Source organism: Melopsittacus undulatus, chromosome 9 (assembly GCF_012275295.1).
Source record: "Melopsittacus undulatus isolate bMelUnd1 chromosome 9, bMelUnd1.mat.Z, whole genome shotgun sequence".
Lineage (NCBI taxonomy): Eukaryota > Metazoa > Chordata > Aves > Psittaciformes > Psittaculidae > Melopsittacus > Melopsittacus undulatus.
Genome location: NC_047535.1, coordinates 19613811 through 19630619, shown reverse-complemented (window position 1 = coordinate 19630619; position 16809 = coordinate 19613811). Strand labels below are relative to the sequence as shown.

The 16809-nt window shown below is 34.6% G+C and overlaps 1 protein-coding gene across 2 annotated transcripts in view; it reads left to right on the top strand.

The window, feature by feature from the left end:
- UNC13C (unc-13 homolog C) overlaps positions 1–16809 on the top strand; it is a 147300-nt gene that overhangs the window by 79859 nt on the left and 50632 nt on the right. For both annotated transcript variants that reach the window (XM_031046129.2, XM_031046130.2), the window contains 3 exons: positions 992–1081; positions 2004–2132; positions 8671–8804. In XM_031046129.2, the coding sequence (XP_030901989.1) occupies positions 992–1081; positions 2004–2132; positions 8671–8804 (353 nt within the window). The remainder of the gene's footprint in view (positions 1–991; positions 1082–2003; positions 2133–8670; positions 8805–16809) is intronic.

Sequence of the window (16809 nt, the reverse complement as noted above, 5' to 3'; positions counted from 1 at the left end):
AGACTGATACCTTTGCTGCAACTTCCATGCTATGATCCTAGGAATGTTGAAAGAGACTTGACTCTTAATTTTTCTACATGATAGGAAGTCCAGTTTCATTTATGCCTCATGGAAGTTCTTTCCACTGAGGTATGCTCCAAACCCAGCCTTTCAGGAAAGAAGCATGTACTGAATACCTGCCAGTTAATCATACCATTCTGAACTCCCTCTCTTTTCTGTTCCACTGGATCATGAACTTCTGGATGATACATACACGATTAGGGGTCTATCACCTATGGCTCTCCTTTCAGCTTCTAGGGTTGGCAGCCTCCAAACCAAGGATTCCTCTGCTCTTCATCTGGTCTGCTTTCTAAAACTGAAGGAGAAAGGGAATATTTAACAGAAGCCAAGGCATTAGAGGTAGTAAAAGTTGCACATACTCAGTTTTCAAAACCGCATCTTTCATGCAGCAGACATGTTCGTCCTAGAATCTTTTAATTTTGCAGAGTATTATCCAGAAAGTTTTGGAGCATGAGGATATCTGAGTGATGTTTCATAGGTATGGAGCCACTTAAATAAGACTACTTCCCATCAGTCTTCTTGTTAACGTAGAGATCATAGTAAAAAATCCATATATGATTTCTTTATTAAGCTTACTATTGCATTTATGCCTACAAGTGATTTCTGTACCATGGAGAACCCATAAATTATTTTCATTAGCATCATTTTCCAATCTTTTTGTAGTATCTTTTATTCCATTAATATTTTTGAAATATCACACTCTTAAATCATTTGTATTACAAATAGAGGAGAATTATCAGAAGTGTTCCTATTCACGTCAAAGGAATACTCATTACAGACTTTCTCACAGGCAGAATTCAGGTAACACATGCACATTTCAAATCCTTCCAAACAGCATCTTTGTTTTCTTAGAGTTTTTTTTTCAAAGCTGCTCAAGGATCTTACTTGTAACTCCAGTTTCACCATGATTCCTCTCTTCCTGATTCACCAGGATAATTTTCCTGCCAGCAATTCTGAAAGACTCCAAGATCTGAAATCAACTGTGGACCTGCTTACAAGCATTACTTTTTTTCGAATGAAGGTATGGTCCTTTTATTTTCCAAGAAAATCATAATCTCCTTCAGTTTTAAATTAGATCTCTCAACTTACTGGAGATCATTGAAGTCATCTTGTTCGTACTTTGTATTTAACTGCGAGGTAAAAGCCAATGCCTGAAAAATTAACAACTGTCTTCTTTTTCAATGATTATTTTTATATCTCCTGAAGGAAACAAAAAATTTACTTATTTTATAAAAGTCAAGTTGCATAACATAAACTCAGTTGAACTCCTTATGAACATGTATCATATAAAATGTTCTCTTAGTAGTATCATAATGTCACATGTTTAACAGTAAAACAGGTTTGATAAATCTACTTAGGTTAGTCACTTTAGATGTTGATATCTAGGTTGTTAAATTCTGAAATATTTTTTGAATGGGATGGTACACATTAATATTACTGGATGAAAATACAGAAACACAAAGCGGCATTTGTTGCAATAGTGTCCGATTTCACTGTTAGGCATTACATAAAGAGAATAAAAATAATACATTTAATTGAAGTTCAAATTGCAGTCAAAGTGGAGTAAAAAACTGAACCCTTTGCTTTAAAAACCAAAGTGTTAATTGGCTGATATTCAGAGGAAAGCACATAATTATGTGGTTTAATTACTTCCTAAATAAAGGTGGAAAACCTAAGGATGTAAACCCTTGGGCATTTATGTTTCTTTCATTTATGAATCATTTCAAAAAAAATAAAACAGTGATACAATCTACTTGTTTAAGAATGTGGTTTAAAATATCTTTAAACTGATCCCCTTAAGTCAATGCAACTGTAAATATTTTTATCATTATATTTCAACACTTTTCATTCCTGCATTACAGAACTACATTCATTTGCTGCACTGGGATTTTTTGTGTTCAATCTAATTCTGACATTCTATCATTTCTAAAATACTTTATTAGGTACTTGAATTGCAGAGTCCACCTCGAGCCAGTACTGTGGTGAAGGACTGTGTAAGAGCCTGCCTGGACTCAACTTATAAATACATTTTTGACAATTGCTATGATCTCTACTCCCAGTTAGTGGATCAGGTAAGGCATATATTAACTTGTTTCATGCTATTGCTCTTTTGTTATTGTTAATTTACTGTAGGTAAATACAAAGCATTTCAGTGTCCTTCATACCAAAGCACTCAGGTTATTTTCATTTTATTTGTGTGAGAACGGGCAATGTTTCATGAGTAAACCCACAGATGGTTAGGAACTCTAAAATGTTTAACAAGATGAGTTTCAAAATGAACATGTTAACTCATAACTTAGCCATCACATTGGACATAACTATGAAGTTGTCCAGTGGCTTTAGAGAAGATAACATTAGATTGTTTACTGTTCATTTAGGATTTGTAATGGGAAATTATTTTCTTTTTTTAATCTAATATTTCATTTTGGTAGCTTTAGAAAAGAAGAATTATAATTTGCTAAAAATGATAGATTGTCTTTCTAGCTTTATATTTTAACACACGTGTTTCATATTTGGTTCCAAGCAAATAACTGCCTCAAGAAAGCAGAGGGTAATACCGTAACTTTTCTTAATATTGGTCCATCAGGCCTAACTGTCAATGCAAAATAATTATAGCATTTGTTGTATTCCAAATGCCATGCAAAAGCCTTGACAATAATTAGAATCATAGAATTAGAGAATGGTTTATTATTTATTTATTTTTTTACAGTATAGCCAGAGTTTATGCTAGAAGTAATGTTAAAATTAAGAACTTTACGTGCAAAATTATACAACTGTCAAAAATGAGTACCACTGCTTTATCACATTACCTCTTGTTCTTTACTTTTGCCTTCTGGATGGTACACTGGAAAATATGTATTTCCACCTGTGAAAAGTATTTGCATATTTGCTGTGTAGTATCTAATAGATAGGAACATATTACATGATATACAAGACATTTAATTTTATCTGAAAGCACATTTCACTTGAATTCAAAACATGAATTCCTATATTTAGGGAGAGGCAGTATATGCTATATATTCAACACTTCTGAAATGAGAATTTATTTTCTAAAGTTGGATTCCTATTGCATGGGAGAACTTACCTCTTTCTCCCAAGCTTTGAACATAAGTGTTTCTCACCAGCACTCACAGGCACTCCACACTTGAGTGCTTATATAAGTGTTTATTCTTCAACAGATTATATTGTAACCTGAGTAACAGTATAACAATAAGGAAGAAACAGCAGCTCCAGATGTCACATCTTTTTTTTTGTCTCATAAGGTGTTCTGTTTTCTTGCTAACATTTACCATTTACTCTGCAGCAATTTGGTCTTGTCTGTTAAATATAATATGAGCTGTTGCTAGGCTGGGTGTTGTATAAGTTTGCAGCATTCCTCAGCAGATGATAGCCATTTTAGTAAACATTTAAAAGTGAAGTAATCTTACTTCTGCACAGCACTGTAATATCTGCAAATGCTTACCTGTATATAAAATTTTCTCTACTGTTTTCTCTGACGCCATAAAGTAGTTTTAGTCTTATTTTAGTAGATGGTTTAAAATTGCAAGGGTATTATAGCCTTAGTGTTTGGTAGAGAATGTAAAACAGTTTTAAAGTAATGCTTCTCCAATTTTTTGTTTATTTTTGAGCAGGATGGGCAATGTCATTGTTTTGTTTTTCTCTTACACAGCTCAATGATAGATCAGTATGTCCTGAAATAAATAAAATAAATAAATAATTAAATAATTCCACATATATTAACTCCATTGGAAAACTGAATTAACTGCATTTCACTATATTTATACACTGCTTCTATTCTCTTTCAGCAAGATTTCCAGCAGGTGAGTTTGTATGTAGAAGCTGTAAGCAGACAAGTGTCTATAGTTGCAATCGCTAGCAAGTACAAGATATTTTAGTGAAAATGTGCAAAAAGCTATGTTTAAAATAAAGGAATATAGACCACACTCAAAATATCATTAACAGTAATCAAACAACAATCATATATGAAGTTAATAACAGGTAGTAAAACTTTGTTTCACAGCAGGTGGGAAAACATAATCTAACTAACTTTAATAGAGAGATAATATTGCCAGCTAAATTTTACATCAACTCTAAATTTGTACATGTAAACTGCCTTGAATTATCCTCATACAGTTTGCTACCATTGTATCTGTATGTGCATTTAATTTTAGGAACAGCTGAGTATACAGCTGTTGGAACCTGTAGCTCTGAAGGCTTCCAGTGAATCCAGGTGATCTGTGGACTGGCTTGTGGTAACACTGTTATAAAAATGAAGCAGTAACCAGTATTGTAATTAACATTTCATTAACTTTCTAGCCAAACCCCATAGTCAGATTACACCAGATTCCACCCTTAAGCCTTCTTCATTAGCTGTTCTCTCAGCTTACGTCCCTATCAGATGAGGCCTCCTCCTCTCAGAGGGAGGAAAAGAGCTCATCACCATTCATAGTGGTGCAAGGAGGTTCATGTTTTAGCTGCACAGCTGATATTTCAGCTATGAGTAGTGAGAACTGAAATGGATGAACCCCAGAGCAACAAGAAGTGGTTCATATGTAGGTCACCACCTGCTCTCACTCAGGGGAAAGACTGGCAGCTGTTGTCCTACTGAGCCCCACTGCAGGCTCAGGGTTTTGCCATGGCTCATTTCTTTCCTGAATCATATTGTGGATGATGTTATGAAAAGGTGGAACCCAACACAGTCTACTTACACAGTAGTATTTCCATCCTGGCCTGTAGTGGTAGGTTCCTGCATGTTATATATGCTATCTTTGTAACTCATGTTAACCACCTTTTGCAACCAAAATTCTCAGAGATGTCTGCCACAATATTTCTAGAAAATATATTCAATGTCTGAACGTGTGTGAACGTATTGTTCTATTTTCAGCCCAAAATCAGACAATGAATGATGAAATTGAGGGTGCTCAAGCTGGCATTTTGGGATATCTATCACTATAAGAAAAGTAACGTGTAAACTACAGAATATGCTCAGCAGTCCCCACTGCCTCATTTTATTACTCTCTATTTTTGTGTCAGAGAGACAATCACTGTTATAAAGCAAATATCTTTCAACAAAATATCACCCCTGGGGAGCAGCTCTATTTCCTGGAGTGAAGCATGGTAAATGCTAACAGTATGCAAATGTGTCGTACTACAGTTTCACACCAGAATGCAAAGAACAGCTAGTGTCAAAAAAATGAGCAATATAGATAGTAAAACATGACATCTTGACAGTCTTACTGACTTGTATATTACTGTCCTCATTTGAGACAAAGCGCTCTGATGGGGAACTTTATACAGCAGATGTAGTATTTCCTCCTTTTAATTAACACTGATCTGAGTGAAGAGTTAGCTGCTGTGTGTTGAAAATAAGAATGCCTTGAAAAAGTAGTTTTGGAAGCATTGTGGAAGCTTTCTGACTCAGTTTAAAATATGTCACTCTTTCTGTTTTCTTGAGAAAACAAAATATAATCTTAAGTCTTGGCTGACAGTCACAGTGACCAAAGTCCCTTCAGGAATTGTTTTTGCAGTCTTCTCCACTGAGTGAAAGCAATGAAATGCAAATCAAGCTCTTTCTGTTCTCAGAAGAGTTCTTGATCAGTACAAATCATTTCATGATTGGTAGCACCAGTATGATAGAAAAAACCCAGCGGGATATATTCTGTTTGACACCTTCTCTGCAGAGTTTTATTGAAATTCTATCTGATTTTGGAGACCTTTGCTTTTGTCAGCTTTGTGTGTTGTCACAGAAGACCTTAGCAACTAAGTAGTTCTGGAGCCAGGTCTTACACAGCCATAGCAACACAATTTTTTTGCCTTATGATGTATCCCTTCTTAGATCTTAGTTTTGCTGTACTTACCTGTAAGTACCTGGTCAATTTTCAGCTGGGATTTGGGAACCCAAGGCATTTAGTTGCTTCTAGAGGTGTATCTCTTCTTCATTAATAGAAATATCAAAAATTTGGTAGATTATTAATTTCTTATAGAAATACTATAAGAATTGAATCATGAACTGTGCGATCTGCGATCTCCAAGCACATTCAAAAGTACCATGTGGGAAATAAATTTGTGCAGTAGTGTTTAGCCCAGAAGTCCTGTTTTTAAGAAAAATAGTAGAGAAATTAAGCATTTGTGCCTCTAAAACTGTTTCATTCAGAAAGTATTAAATAATTATTGTGTGATACTGTCCTCCCACTCAGTTTTTCTACACTGTTATGCGGTTTACTGTGCCTCTCAGTTATGCTAATAGAAACATTTTCAAGCCAAACGAAATGTTTCTTCTCTCAGATTTTTTGATATAAAAATAACTGTTTCAAGTTCATTTTTATTCCAAGATGGAACTTTCTTCTGTTGGTTTTGCAAGTTTGCAGCTAGTCAATGTAATCAAACTGCCAACATTTTTTTACCTCAGTATAATGCTTCTGTGAAGGTATCTGTTGTCAGAAATAATATAAAACTAATAACAATGTCAGCAATAATAGCAATTTATATAAGAACAACTTAAATGATTCCAAGCATTTCTAACTAGTTAATTAGATTTTTAGGATAAGGGAATGGGAAGAGTATGCACTTCCATTTCAGTGCATGAAACTGCATCTTTTAATGTGAGACTACTTTAAAAATACCTTCTCTGTTTCAGTTTGGGGTTTGTTTTTTTTTGTTTTGTTTTTCCAAAAAGGTTATCTTGACTTCTGTGAAATACAGTTCTTGGATAAGATGCTGAACTAAATGTGAACTGACTTTGTCTTCCACAACTGTCTTTCAGTTGGTTTGCTTTCATTCACTAGCTTCTGAGAGAAATGAAATGCTAGAAATAAATCTTTGCTATAGAAAGAATGTCTTTTAATAAAAGTGAAATATACACCAGGGTGACATTAATGGTCAAATATTAATTTCTGTTTTGAAAAACACTCATGTTTGCATGTGTGGTTGTTAATTGCTGCTGATGCTAGTCACACCATTCATTGTAATTTCTTCTGAGCCTCACCTTTGTTTAAGTTCCTTTAGACACTGGAGCTGTAGCATCTGCAGATCAGCTGAGTATGTAGCAGTGTGATTAATGGTACTTTTCTAAAATGATTCCACAGTGACCACAAAAGCAGTTTTAGTTAAGTGTTGTTGAAATTCCCTTTCTGCCATTCTAAATGCTGTTACTAGATAAAAGTTAATTGAGGTTAAGATAACAATTAATTCACTATGAGTCTGACTAGTGTCATCTATTCAAAGAGAGATGGGATTCACTGAAGTGGTCATATTTGAACTGCAAAGGTATGTTTGTACATACAGTCAATATATATTTAAACTTCCAGCATAACAGGCATGTTTATTTTCTGACTTGCTAGCTGGGTGACCCCTTCCTACTCTGACAGTTGTGCTGAAGAGCATATGCAGACAGACATACCTCTGATTGGTAGAAATGATGTGTGTATGTGAGTGTCCATACAGAGACAAAAACATTTCTTTTCATATTTGGTTCTGCAGTGATTTATTTGACATTGATAAGGAATCCAATACTTCTGCCAAGAGAACTGAAAAATAATAAGAATTCATAAATCAAAACTGTGAAGACAAAATATAGCTATAAATGCATATTTTAGTGAGATTAAAAAGCATAAAATTCTCAATAGAAGTTGGTAAATGTTGAATGTTAATACGTGCAAAAAGCAGACTGTCAACAGCAATAAAAAAACACTGCTATACTTACCAACTTTTAATTTATGACTGGAGAGCCATGTTGATAACCCATGTGCTTCCTTGTGGTTATTACAAAAATGTAATGGGGCATCTCAGGTTCTCTGATGTGGATGTGAAACTGGTTGTAGTCCTCATAACATACAAGAAGTATACAAGAATTGCATTTCCCTGGATAAAAAAGGAATCAAATAATGTATTGGTTTATTAGTTTTGCTCATATGTTTAAAATCCTTGGCAAAGCAATACCTTCACAAGCCTCTTCTTTGGAAATCCCTATGTACCGTTTTCTGGTATTTTTGTGTCCACAGATTTTATTTTTTCCCATTCCTACTGTGTGATGTTTTCCTCTGCCTCTCTTAAATGTACAGTTTGTGGTTCTGCCAGTAAATATATGAGTCCCTGGGAAATCTCTGCAGAATAATTTGGGCAATAGCCTTTGTCATTTTGGCTATTAAAAAATAAATGGAAATTCAACTGCTTCTTCATTTAAAGCAAACAGCACAGCAGCTGTTAGGCCAAGTAACTTCCAAAAGAAAACAAGAAATGTTCCTTATCACTGATCTGTTCAGTATTTATTGTGTAGGATACAAACATTTGGCCTCAGCAGACTGTTTTACCTGCACTTAAATAAATTTAAGAATGTATTTAATTAAAGTATGGAAATGCCCTAAAGATCAAGATTCTGTTCATCTTCATTGCTGATGTGGTTGTCTGTGCATTTCATATGTTTTTTTAATGTATGGCTGACCCAGTACGTCACACAATCTACTGTAAATTGGGTAGACAGTCTGCATGCAAAATTTCTGAAGATTCTTAATATGCCACTTTTTCCAACCAAGTGAGAATCTGTTGGTGGAAATTCCATAATATTTTCTCTAATTTCTCTAGTAAAAAACATATTAAATCTTTTTTTAACAGGGTAAAAAGCAAGAAGTTCCTAAAGAAGAACAGGGACCAACAACAAAGAATTTGGATTTCTGGGCACAGCTTATTACTCTGATGATCACCATCATAGATGAGGATAAAACAGCATATACACCTGTCCTGAACCAGTAAGTAATTACTTGCCTCATAAAAAGTAAGGGTAATGGGTTCATTAAAATAAGGACCAAAAATGCACTTGAATCAGTAGTTTTATTTTAAATATAATCTAGAAATTTGTAAAAATGCAGAGTATAACATTGATAGTGTTTGATGAAGACTTACTGCTCTGTTCAAGGGAAGAACAGAGCAGTTTTTTGGTTTAGGAACATGAAAGACATGGTATATGAACCATCCCAAAAAACTAAGCAACAAAATATTATGCAAGAGAACTAAATGGATAGAGGGAAGGGAAAGTTCAGTGAAATCATGTGATAGTATTAATGTTATGATATTATCTTGGCACACAAGATGTTCAAATCATGCTGAGACTTATTTAGACATTATTACAGAGTTTTAGGGATTAGTATTTGTAAAAAAAAAAGAAGAACTTCATAGAATACCCTCTTCACGTTTTTGATTGGCTCAAGAGAAAGCCTAGCCATGTAGATTTGAAAATTTATAATATGGAGATCAATATCCTGGATTTAGGTGGAAGTTGACTTCTCAGAATTAAAGATCTAACAGAGGTACAATCAATAACCAAGACAAATTTAATAACTTATCATTGATATACTAGTAGAGAAGAGAGAGACAATTGATAAACACAGAAAGAAAAGATAGAGCGCTGGGTTTTGATAATTAAAAGTATTGGAGTAGTGCAGAGGAACATTATTTCACACATTAAGGCTGAGTAAACTGGTGTCACACTAATTGAAATGCGCACAAGGACCTAGCGAAATTTTTTTGTTCTTTTCGCTCTTTGGAGCTATTTTACAGAGAGATTGTAGAAAATCTGAGTGTAGTTTAACTGTGATGTTGTATGGAAAAGTTAAAATTTAAATTTACTTCTGTATTATGTTTATAAACAATTAATAGAGGTGTCTGCAATGGCATTTAATTGAATGGTCTGAAGGAGAGTGAGAATGAGTCTTTTTCTTTCAGCAAAAATATCCTAGACACTGAAGGACACTCTGTACAGAAAGATGTGCTTGGCTGCTGATGAAAGGTTCCATACCTTTTATGGGCCCAAAGTATAATTATCAATGAAACTTCCTGGTGATAAACAGAAGTTGGAAGAGATTTTACTGCTTTCTGATTTCTTCCTTTCCTTTGAATTAAGGAAGAATTGTTTCAGTCTTGGATAATAAATACCTCTTTGTTCAGTAATTTTCTGCAGTAACCTTAGTAAGAAACAAATTCTTACCCTACAGAGGAAAGAACTTTTTTCCTGTTTACTCTATTTATACCACTTAGTGTGAAGTTCCTCTGTTAGTGAAAGCTCAATTCTCTGTATAATACACTTCTTATAATTTCTTCACTGAAGTGAAACAGGAGGAATTGGGGTTAAGTATCCTAAAAATTGGTCTAGCTATATAGTTAGGCAAATATGAGGGAGAAATGAAAGGGATCGAGAACACAGTTCCTCTGAGGGGATTAGGAGTTTCCCTGGGGTACAGCTGAGTCATTGTATAAGGAGTGAAGAGGATCAGGAGTGGCTGGAGCTGGGATAGATTAAGGGAGAGAGTTCATGTGTGTGACTTCTTTCCCATTTTCACTGTCATTTTTTAAGGGTGAACTCAGGGAAGAAAGTGTCTTTGAGAAATAGAAATGATGAGCAAGAGATGAAGAGGCTGTGAGTGGAAAACCCTGAAAAACTGTTCAAAGTTGCTTTGGATAGATAATTTTAAAAGAGATGCTTCTCCTAACACAAAAGAAGCATGTAAAAACTGCTGAGAAAAATTACAGCCTTTTCCCCTTGCTTGCCCCAGAAAAGGAAATTGATGGAAGGAAAATGTAAGTTGAATGCATAAAAATAATGGAAAACTGCGACTTCTCATTAGAATTATATGGCCTTGCAGTGTCTCAGGGGAACATTCAGACCTACATCCATTTGAATCCTGGTGTAGAAATGAGGTTACTGTAGATCCTCAGGAGAGATCCAAGCATTCTGATAGGATTTTTCATAATGGTATAATATTACTCGGGATTTTTTTTCTTGACCAGTTTTGGAAACCCTGTTTTTATATCTGCCTTGGAGGCAAAAAAGATGCTGTGATAGAGCAGTTTTAACTGTATCAGATGACAAATCCAGATGAAACATGACATGATTTGCCTCAGAAAACATTGCAGCAACTGAAAGACCATACCAGACCATTCAGTGGGATTATATGAACAACCTGCAGTAATTATATGACATAAGAAAATTGACAAGTTTGTAGGAAAAGCATGAAGTCTAGTATTTAAGTTGTAGAATTCTCATTCTACAAGCTAAAACAATGTAAAATGTGATTGGAATCTGATTCACAAGCAAATCCAGGACTTCCCAGCACTTGTACATGCATTGTACATACTGTGAGGCAGAAAAACATGCTATCAAAATAAAATATCTGTTCAATTAAAGAAATAACAAATCAAGAACTAAATCATCAACTGAAATATGCTTGTGTATTTGGAAATCAAGATCTCAACTTTGTGCCTCTGCACATCTTGAGTAAAAAGCTTTCTTTTTCATTGTACAGCACATACACTCAGAACAGTCATGTGTGGTGTTGTAATACAAATTTAAGGAATACAAGCTATTCTGAGATTTTGCTGGCAGTTTCAGGGTTTGCAATCTGAGTTTCAGGGACTTCAGTATTCTTAAAAGTAGCAAACTGAATATTTAACACCATAAATTTAGAAAAAGCATTTTTAATTTTCATGATAGGATTGAACTGGAGACATGCAGTATTATCTAGAATAAATGCTTTCAGGAATTATTCATGGTTTGCTTCATATATTGGCTTTTCTTGTTTTCTTTCAAGCTCAGTTCAATTTCACTCCATTGATCTGTGGCTTCATATATAGCACTTTCCTAGAGCTATGCAGTTCGAGCAGTTTTCACTATATTCTTGCTTAACTGAGATCAACAAAGGGTGGATACCTTTTATATGCAGTTTAGTATTTTGGGAAATACAGGGAAATTATTATGTATGGACAACCTATTGGTTAATTTATTTCCCATGAAAACCTAGTATATTCTGTTTATCAAGAAGTTCCATCAAGTAGTATTGTATGGCTGACATACAAGCTGAGGATTAGAGACTGTCATGCAAATGGGGAAGGGGATTTTAATAGCCATGCTTTGGATAAACTGAAATTTTGTAGTATTGCTCTAAGAATAACAGAGAAATTGGGAAAACTATGACCTAAGAGACAGAAATAATTGTAGCAAGAGGAAACAAAATGATTAATAGGGTAGTCTCCTGTTAGTCCTCTTACTTCACTGAGAAATGTGAAAATGTGTGGCTTTTACAAAAGTTAGAAAATGTAATATGTAGAGATTTGCATGGGAAATTTCTCTGGTATTTTTCTGTTTGGGGACCAAATTGTGAAATAGTCTGCAAATGAAAAGTCTTTTTACAGAAAAATAAGGTGATAAAATGTAAATAATGCAAAATTCCTTACTTACATAGATTCTATAGAATTTTACCTTTGATTACCCCTTCCCTTTAATAAGTTGGCTGCTGCTATTACCATTTTGTCATCAGCATGTGGAAAATTTTGTATGTTTCTGTTGTGTGCTAAGCTTTATTAGCTCCTTACATACAATAACGCTGCAACAATAACTATGATAGTTTCATAATACCCATAACTGATAGCTGTATAATACTCATCAGTCTCTAATTGTTGCAATCATGGAAACTAGCATGAGTTTTAGAAAGGAATTTCAGGGACAGCTTTGAGTTAAGTATACATGTAGCCCATAAATACTATATTGAAGTATACAAATGATGAAAACACACATTTTAATAAGTGCTTAGACACAGGGAACAAAAAGAAGATTGGCTGCATGACAACAGAAAATGCAAATTCTTGTGTGGATTCATACACAGGAAAGAAACCCAAATTTTCCATTATGTATAGGTCTTAGATCAGAAGCTTAACAATGCATAAAAGGACGGCAAGTGTAGACTGATACACTTGTGCTTCATTACCACGATGATGAGGAATTAACCAAATTATAGTAAAATGAGCTTAATAATAACTATTTGGCAGATACTAATAATGCAGAAGACTGGAAGGAGGGTATCTGCTTTCTGTGCTGTTTTACAGCTTCCAGAGTTACAGCATCTCTGCTTTTGAGTATAGTTCATAGCTACCATTGTCCTTTTAGAACAAGTTATCTCAAAAGTAAAAGGCCTTTATATAAACTAGTACGCATATGAATGCTGAAAGCTGTCCTTCCTCCAACTTGATGAAGAAATTCTGGGATTCATACTTTTTTTCAAATACATGTCTCATCTAATCCTTCAAATACATCTCCTTCCTATGAGCAGGGTGAAAGATCTTGCTAAATGCAAAGAAGTCCCAGAATTCTTTCCAGGGTTTCTTTCAAAGAGTTTGACCTGAGGGAGGATTGGGGATTTACTCCAGTAATTGTGTGTCTGGAGTACAGTTAAGATAGAGGTTAGGAAAAAGAGAAATACATTTGTCCTTTTTTTTTTGCCCAGACTTTTATCTGAAATCCAGGAACATGAAATGCTGTTTTCATTAGGTAAGACATGTGTGATAGGAGTCAGCACTTGTTTACATAAAGATATACCTAGGTTCTTTGTTCCTTTATTACAGAAGAAATATTAGCCATCTCCTTTCTCAGAATGACCACATGAGCCATTATGCTGAAGTATGGTACCCAGTAAGCTCTTTGTCTTCTATTTTTGTCACTATGCATTTTAAAACAACTGTAGGCTATTTCTGTCTGCAGCTTATGCAATTTAGAGGTGGTATCTCAGTCTTCAGTTTGCAAAAATAAACCCTAGACTATCCAACCTAGTTCTGACTAACCAGTGACTAGTTTCTTATGCAGTCCAGCTCTTTTTACAATATGAGGAGACTCTTGAGCTTTTCAGAGTGCTTGGTATACCCTTTGGTTTTATTTGGATTAGCTTTTAAATCCAAGCCCCAGCCTTAGCATCTATTAACATCTTGTGCACAGCAATAAATCATGCTAAGAAATCCTTGAGCTCTCTGTAAAAACTTGTTTGGAATTTAATAATAACTTCAGTCCTTCCATGAGGGATGTTTTCTCATTGAGCTTGTTCATCTGCAGGTAAAGTTTTCCCCATATCAAACCTTAGTAAGAAAAGGAGAATCAGTCATGCATGTGATTCTAATTGTTGCCTTTGTTGTCAAAGAATTGGAGAACTTGTGTGTTGTAATTACCTGAGTCTGTGATGAATTTGCCTGTGTTTTTTTTTAAACTTTGGGGGGACTTGTTTCTTCTTTATATTTTAATGCTTTGATTATTTTTTTCTGCTTTCAGCTGTGTTTGTATTTTTATGTATGTCAGAATTTGCCTTCAGTTGTGGTACAAATGTAGACAAGTCAGTGGTGACTTCTGTGAACTGTGACAAGACTTTCTTGAGCAGTGTCTGAGTACACTGTGAGTGACACTTTTAGGATAAATAAAAAGAATTATATAGCTGCTTCTGACATTATTCTTAGCCAGAAAGATATATTACAGTTGAAAAACTGTTACAGCTGCTTATGACATTTGGAACCAAACTCAAGATGTGCCAGAACTATTTATAGTACAAATTGAAAGTTCTACTTACAAGGGTAGATTTTAGCAAGTGCTGATTTTAGCATTATAACATGAAGTCAGGAAGCAATGTAATATAACATGGAATTTATAAGAAACTGTCTTCCTTTTTACAATACTATTTTTAGGGTCCTCCAAGCAGTTTTAATGATGTCTTGCAAATGTCAAGCCTAGATTCTTTTCCTTCTTCTTTACCTATAGGTGTGTAGGTGTAATTAGAAAATTAAGAGGATACTTAGAAGCAAAACCATCTGAACAGATTAATATTGAAGAATTACGGGCAAAATAAAATCATGTTCTGCTCTGCAGTTTACATTACTGTTTATTGTATACATTCATAAAAAGTGAGCATTTCTCATGAGGCTGATAATTCAGCCTGTCACTTCAGGCAGATATGTCTGACAGGGTATTAAATGCATCTCTCTGACAATGTGCAAGCAGGGAATGGGAGAAGACTATGACTTTTGAGAGTCACATACTTGGAGATAAGTACCAGATTTTGATTGATCACCTGAAATTTTCTATTCTTATGTATTTCACATTTTATCTGACTATTCATGTAATAGTATGTGTATATCTATTTTTATGTATATTTGCATATATTATGCAAACTAGAATCCTGTCCTGGGTGGGAAGAGGGCTCAGAAGGAAGATTCAAAAGCTTATATTCTCTTGCTGACTGACATTCACCTGTCATAAAATCTTGAGCAAGACACTTCTACTTTGTCATTTTCCCCATTCTCTCTCTTGTCTCTTTAAACTGTGAGTTTTGAGAGTCAGTGATTTTCTATTGCATACTTCAAGGTTCCTGCATAGTAATTTCCTAAATATACCATAAGCCTCTAAGCACTGCTGTAATGCAAATAATAAATTATATATTATTACTACATGTGTAATCCTAGAAATACGAATAACCAAATTGAAGTAAATGTGACTACTTGTGCACAAAGCTGTCTGTCTCTAGGAAAAATTGTGGCAGGAGAGGTTCATAGCATATCCATACCAGATTCACTTCCCCACACTTACTGCCAGCCCTGATATGAGTATTGTTCATAAATGTAAAAAGTGGAAAAGCAATGGTATCATTGTATGGAAAAGGGGATGGAATAGTGCTGAAGCCAGAGTTCTGTTGTTATAATGGGATAAGCAATTAGTTTTACTTTCTGAATCAGGATTAGTTATCTGGAACTTAGACTATTAAACTGTAGGAAACTTCCATAGAAAAAAAAAATAGCTGAACTATGGTAAGCTCTGTGATGCTAACGCTTGGAAAAGTGCATTTTAAGAGTAATATCACAGCACAGTGAGATCTACAGGCATATTAGGTACTAGTTCAATAACATGTTAAATCAATTTCACTGGCTGAACTGTCCACTATATATTACTAACTTTGGAAAAATTAATATTCTATTATTTGAGTCTCTGACCAGTACACTTTACAGGTAGGATAGCTACTATGAGGTAAACTAATTGCCTAAGAAAAGTACTAAAACACAGCTGTTTTTCTGTTGTGTGATCATTTTTGTCACAGTAGCCTCCTGCTAAGAGGCCACTGTGTTGTAACAAAATGAATAAGATATTTGGGAATAGCAGTCAGTCCTGCAGGGCAGCATACAAAAATGTACCCATGTAATGATAAAATTGCAAATATCCACATCTTCTGCATTACATAGGAGGATTTCATTGTTATGTCCAGTTGATGATTATATTTCATCAGTTTCTGTTTCTCAGGGACACAGAAATTAATATCTCTGGGTGTAAAGTTCAGATACCAAACTAAAGTCAGGTGGGACGGATCAAGGATGCTGTGTCACACTACAGTAATTCAAGCAACACAGTGAAAAGATAATTGCAGTTTATGTGTGTATGTTTTCACAAGTTAAAATATATACACATAAACATAGCATTAATCAAATAAATGCATTTTTATCAGACCCAGCCTTCTTTTACCGCCAGCTTTGCATTATGGACAAAGTGTTAATATCAGATCAACTTTTAAATATGTCCGCAGAGCTTCAAATTCAAGTCTGGTGCTAATAGAGCACTTGGACTGTACTGCAGGTAAAGAAATCAACATTTGACCTTTTGAATAACAATTAATTTTATGTTAATAGAATTAATCAAAGTTCTGTAATTGAGCAGCCATTAACAAAAAGAAAGCGTATCAGTGACTGCGATAGCAATCATTTCATATGAATGTGGCAGAGCTAATGAGCTGTGTAAGTAATTTTTCTTTGCAGATATGATGCGGGTCAAACATGTCCCTGGAAAGAATAGGACACTTAGATCAGATTGCTGTCATTTTAAAGTTGCACATCATTCTCATTCTTTCATGGGCAAGACCTTTAAAATTTCCTACATTTTTGCAAATACTATTACAGAATACTTTC